Source organism: Oenanthe melanoleuca, chromosome 3, assembly GCF_029582105.1.
Source record: "Oenanthe melanoleuca isolate GR-GAL-2019-014 chromosome 3, OMel1.0, whole genome shotgun sequence".
NCBI lineage: Eukaryota > Metazoa > Chordata > Aves > Passeriformes > Muscicapidae > Oenanthe > Oenanthe melanoleuca.
In genome coordinates this window covers 5,283,630-5,289,775 of record NC_079336.1, presented here as the reverse complement: position 1 = coordinate 5,289,775, position 6,146 = coordinate 5,283,630, and the positions used below count along the sequence as shown (strand labels likewise).

Here is a 6,146-nt window from a genome sequence, read left to right as displayed (position 1 = left end):
CCTTTTTATAAAAGGGTCTTTTGTTTTGTTTTGATTTTTCCTTGATGCGTGGTTTAAATTTCAAATTGATTTTCCAAGTTCTTCTTAGCCTGGGCATTATGCTTCCTAAGCTGGCTACAGAAGCACCAGCAGCTTTCCCAGTAACAAATATGGTTCTCTTAACCCCAAATACAGCAGTGTTTTCTCATAGGGCAAGGGGCCCTTCAGTAATGTCTCTTCTGCTTGTGTTCAGAAGCTTGTACTGGTATGTTTAGGACTTTCCTGTGCTAGTAAATGAAGTTAAAGCCAAGTCCCTGTTTGAACCTTGGTGAGACTGGTCTTAGTGCCCCATGTCAGAGGCCAATAGTTGCCTTGAAACAGTGTGAAATTTACTTTCTACAAACGGAGCCCCCAGACTTAAGAATCTCTGGGCTATGTTGTGGATGTGGAATGTTTTAATATGTAGTGTAACTGTGTGATGTTACTTTCTCTGTGCTGCCAGGAATGAGGGGAGATTCTTACTTTGGAATGCGGGGCCTTGGCCACTATGGCTGCATTCCTGAGGATGGAGGAACACTTCCTGCTCTACTCTATCAACGGAGACAATGGCCTAAAGACGTGTTTTCCAGAGGAAGATTTCCATGAAATAATTGATTTCAACGATCTCCCAAATTCTCTCTTCGCCTGTAATGTTCACCAGTCTGTGTTTGAGGATGAGGACAGTAAGGTACAGTGTCTGTTTCCAACTTTTCTCTGTAAGAAAAGTCCTGTGCTTTGTATCTGTTTATTGCAGTGAAACAGTTTAATCTGTCTGGTGCAAAGAAACTTGATCACAAATACGACTTCTTTCTAAGGTGACAACAACATTCTAGTTTTGACATTTATTTCAAGAGCTTAAAAGCCTTTTTGTCAGCTGTGGTCAACAATATTTTTCTTTTGTTGAGATTTGCAGAATACTGAAATGGAGGTTTGTGTATTCATGGCAGCCTTGGCTGCAGGGATGGTGGGAATGGCAAAGTCAAGCATGTGATGGCTGCTTCTGCTTGCTGATCACAGATCACTGAGATGGGAGGCTGCCTTTCTGTATTTTCTCTAGGAATTAGAGAATCCTTAGGTTGGCAAATCCATAGGTTTAAGATTGAGTCTAACCATTAGCCCAGCACTGCCAAGCCCACCACTAAACTATGTCCCCAAGTGCCACATGTACACATTTTTTTAAACCCCTCCAGGGCTGGTGACTCAACCCCTTCTCTGGGCAGCCTGTTCCAATGCTTGACAGCCCTTTTGGTGGATAATTTTTCTCCTAATATCCAAGCTAAACCTCCCCTGGCATGCCTTGAGACCTTTTCCTTTGGTTGTACTGATTGCTAATTTGGATAAGAGACCACCACCTGCCTCACTCCAACCTCCTTTCATGTACTTGTAGAGAAGAGAGATAAGGTCTGGTGTGTTTTAATTATCTGTAATACTGTGTTCTCACTGTCATTCACTTCAGATTTTCTAGATAAAAGGACATGAGAAACTTCATGAAAATATTCTGAACTCTGCAATTAATCTAAAGCAATATTAAGAACAACATGGTCTTGAGATAATAATAATAACAAAAAATCCACTCTTGCAGGAAGCATTCAGTTCCCTGTTTCTTCATCTAGTATTCTTTCTGAGACTTCAGGAATATAAAACTGATGGCTTGGGGCTTTATTGTCTGATGAAATGAGTCTGAGCTAATTGTTATAGGCACATCTGAAGCTACTTGAGTGTCCTGTTCAGAATTTTCAATTCAGAAACAAGCTAGCAGTGGTACAGTGGGTCCAGATAAATCTACAATGGACAAAGACTTTTTAGTGGGAGGATTACCAGATAAAAGAGGAATGAAACAAGACTTCTAAGGATACAGGCTTCCTGTTAAAGTTACTGAAAGTGATGTCTGATGAGGCTGCACGAGTGAAATTATTTGGGTTTAATTTTTAGGCATTTTTGTGTTCTGTAATAATATCTTGTATATGTTTGAATAAGATTACTGCTGTGATATGAGCATTAAAAAGGGCACTTATATATTACAAATGCTACACTCTAAATTGCAGTTTTGAAAAACAATGCCCTATTTTATTGAATAGACCTTTTGCTAATAAGCATCTTGCATTTACATTCTGCCATTTTCCAGAATTTTCTCACCATCTGGTAGTGAACTTGACTAAAGCTGAAGGGGTCTGAAAGTCCAGTTTTAAAGGAAGAAAAGAGGACCCCACCTGGAAGTAGAGAATCTCTCTCTTCACCCTGCAGAGATTCTATCCCCACTTGCTCCTGAGCTTTCCTTTTTGAGAGCTGTGTTCTGGTATTTAGCTGATGGCTTAGTTAGAAAATGGAATGGGTGATTATGTAAGTATGTGGGATAGCAATCCCCAAAGACTTGCAGGACTTAAGGATGTGTCTTAAGAACAGCAGCTGGGCTGTGGAGGTGGATGTTGTGCCACGTGCAGGTCTGTAAATACCCTGTCCATGCTGTGGGTTGAACAGCTCTGTTTGCAGGTAAGTGGTTACTCCTGTAAGTGTCTATTTAATGAGATGGGATTACCTTTAGATTTCTCATTAAATCCAAGAACCTGGGGAGTTTATTGTGGTTTTTATTATTCCTCTAGAACATGTACTTGTGTTCCCAGTTGATTAATACCCATAATCCTTTCTATTAATAACTGTTGCTGCAACAACATGCAGCACACATGAATTAAAAAAAAAATATTTTAAAGTTGCTGAGCTAAATTTTAAAATCTCATATGATCACTATTCATAAGTGGTGCTAACAATCATATCTTCAATTATATGTTAATCCAAAGTATATTTAATTGTACACTAAACTTCAAAAAAGTATGTACTACAATAATGGTTATATCTAAAATTGTTTAATTTTGGTGTTCATTCTACAGACAGTAAAGCTTTTTGCAATGTATGTTTGACTTTTACTCTTGACCTGCACTTTTAGAAGAAAGTGAAGGTATGATTGGAAGTTACAAGTTAGGTAGTAAAGGAAGCCAGAGAAACCCCTCATTGTAAATGGCTGGTTTGATTTGGTGTGGAAAGTTCTGACTTCAGCATGGAACAGCATTAAAGTAAAGAAGTTACCTTGTCAGTTCTAAAGTTACATTATCTGAAGTGTCTGAGGGCCTGAAATGTTGAGTTCAAACTTCTAACAGACTAATATCTAAGCAATGTACTCACTAAAGACAGCTTTTAATTTGAAGGCATTTAACTCCTTTGGATCAGATACAGGGTAAATTCCAGACTGTGCTGGAAGTGTGGACTTGCAGCAGCTGCTGGCAGCACGTACACCTGGGCTGGGGATAAGCTGATTTGGTTTGTTCTGAGTCCTGTGTCAGAAATACCCTTTCACCAGTGCTGTGTGTCTACAATCCCTCTTAGAAGGGATTCTGTCTCCTGTCAAAAGCAATGATGGCACCTGCAGGGAGCCTGAGTTCAGATATTCATTTTCTGAAGGTGAGGAATTCTGGCAGCTGAAGGCCGTGTCCTTTGCAGGGAAAGACACAGGCCTGGATTTTCTCCTGGCTAGCACTCTGAGGTCTCACCATCCTGAGCCTGAAGAGTTGTGGGCTTTGGGATCTGAAGATTAATTTGCCATCAGGCTTCAAGGAAGCTGCTTGGAGCTGACTGCCCTGAAACACTGGAGAAAAGGGGAATATAGATTAATGCCACCTACACCTGATCTTGCTTCACTAAAAGCGCATCTGGACAAAAAATATTTCCCTACCTTCCAGGCTGTGTTCTTGGAAAGAAATGTGTGCTTGAGTCAGGAGAATGCCCCAGATAACTGGGCCAATGATATGGGCATTTAAGGACTTGTGCAGGATGTTTCAGCAGCTTCAGAAGGACAGAGCTTGCTACAGCTGAGGGGAGGTGGCTTTGCTTATTTCCACTCTCATCATGGGCAGCCTGCACCTTCCTATGGAAAATGAAATTGTACCTTCTATACAGTGTTCTCGAAATACAGATCTTTTTAGTTCCTAAAATCCAGCAAAGGTGAGGAGAAGATTATCCAACAGGATAATCTGTTGCAAAGCTGGGATCACATTTGGTTGTGCCCCCGTCACTGTCCTGTGTTCTGATCTTTTGTTTTGGCATAAAGCTGTTAACAGTCTGGGAAAATTAATTTGATGTTTTGGAGTTTAAGCGCTGACTTGGTTGGGTCATGGAAAGTCTTATTGTGAAGAAGCTAAAAATAAAATTGCACCTTAACCCTGGGCTTTGTTGCATTGATGGGACTATTTATGTGTGAGCAAGATATGGCAAAATTGAGTCTTATTTTTGGCTGGTAGTGTGACTGAATGGGAGGTGCTGCTCCTTTTAGCTTTCCTGATAAAGCAGTTGTGTTGGTGTGCCAAAGGCCATGACTCTGATAACTCCTGAGGGTGGCTATTGGAGTGTTTCAGCAGTTAATTGCTACCCATAGCCCTTAAACTCTGGCTAGTAACCCTTTTGTTGTGCTTTTGTTAAGCACAACAACACTGTTGTATCACTGTTTTGTAAAACCAACCTTTCTGTTCTGTGACTCGAACTTCCTTCAGGCTGGGACTGGTAAACACACTGTCAAAGTGAAGCATCTTTGTCTCTTAGGATGGTTTCTTTAGATGCTGTAGTGCCTCAGGAGATGCTTACACAAAGCTGTCATTATTAGAATATGTTTTCAGGAGGGAAGGATGTGTTTCCTCAAGCGTTTTAGAAGCTGCATGCTCCTTTTTTTACCATTCTTTTGGCCTGAATTGGAAGCTCCGATTAAACTTGATGGTTTTATTTCAGATAAAGAATGATTCATCAGTTTCTGAGCATTTTAGTTATGGTGAAGCTGCCTAGGCAGTGATAGCCAAAGTCCACCAAGTGCTTTTTCTTGCCAATATAATCTAAACCAATAGGAGATACTATTATTATTTCTGTGTAAGAAAATACTGATCAAATGTTTCCATTTGTGGAATTTTCATCATGAGGAAGACGCAGACATACTGGAGGAGTTCACAGAGATGAAGGGATGGGAGCCTGTCTGCTCTGAAGGAAGGCCAAGGGAGCTGTGCCTGTTGAGCTGGAAAAGGCTCAGGTGGATCTGAGCAGTGTATGTGAACCCCTGAAGATGGGGTGCAAACAGGACTGTCAAGACTCTTTTTAGTGATGTCACATGCCAGGAGCAGAGGCCACGGGCATCAGCTGAAACACAGGGAGTTCCCTCTGAACATCATTTTTTTACTGTGATACCACAGAGTGCCCAGGGAGGTGGGGCAGTCTCTCCCTCTCCATGGAGATACTCCAAAGCTGTCTGGATGTGGTTCTGGGTAGCTGAGCTGGAGATAGCCCTGCTTGAGCCAGGGGTGGGTTGGAAAAGATGACCTCCAGAGGTCCTTTCCAGCCTCCTCCAATCTGTGATTCTGTGAACATCTGTTGAAGTGTAGACTAATTCTTCTGATGCAGAAGGCCAATGTGGGAATGCAAGACTGGGGAAGTGAAGGTGATTAAAAATGCATTTTCTGAACCATGAGTTTAATGGAGGTGGGGTGGGGCAGGAAGGAGAAAAGTCAAACTAACAAGCCAATGGAAAAGATAATCCTATTTTAATAGAAGGACTTTACTATGAAAACAATTACTATTTTCATGAGGGATTCTTTCACATTACAACTTTATTTACTGTATATTGGATGATTGCCTGCCCTTACTGCAGAAGCCTCTGTTAGACTTCCTCTGACTTTTTTTTTTTTTTTTTTTTTTTTAAGATGTATTATTGAACTTGGATCCTGAAAAATATAAGGCTCCCTCAGGTGGTTGCTGAAATATTTGTCCAAGGGTGATGCTTTAAGAGCTCTTTGTAGCCTTACTTGTAAAGGCTGTTTTTCCCTTGTACTTGAATTCAGATTTCTCAACAAAGCCCATTTTCATGCTGCTATTTTTATTTTTAAGGTTCAGTGAAAGACACTGGACTGCTCACTGGTCTGCTGTGTTGTCTTTAACTTTTATATGTTAATTCTGGAACTGAAACTTTCTACTGATGCTTTGACTAAAGCAGATAATTGAAATGTGTCTGTTCAGTGCTCCTTTTAAACAAAGAGGAGCCAGTGTGTCTGCTGCCATGTGTGAAATGTTTCTTTGGTTCCCTTTTCCTACAGGCTGATTCA

General features: G+C 40.8%; 1 protein-coding gene across 1 annotated transcript in view; it reads left to right on the top strand.

Annotated features, from left to right (window-relative positions):
* Positions 1–483: 483 nt before the first annotated feature.
* RCAN2 (regulator of calcineurin 2) overlaps positions 484–6,146 on the top strand; it is a 76,071-nt gene continuing 70,408 nt past the window's right edge. The window contains 2 exon segments of the mRNA XM_056488889.1: positions 484–555; positions 557–706. Of these exon segments, the coding sequence (XP_056344864.1) occupies positions 484–555; positions 557–706 (222 nt within the window).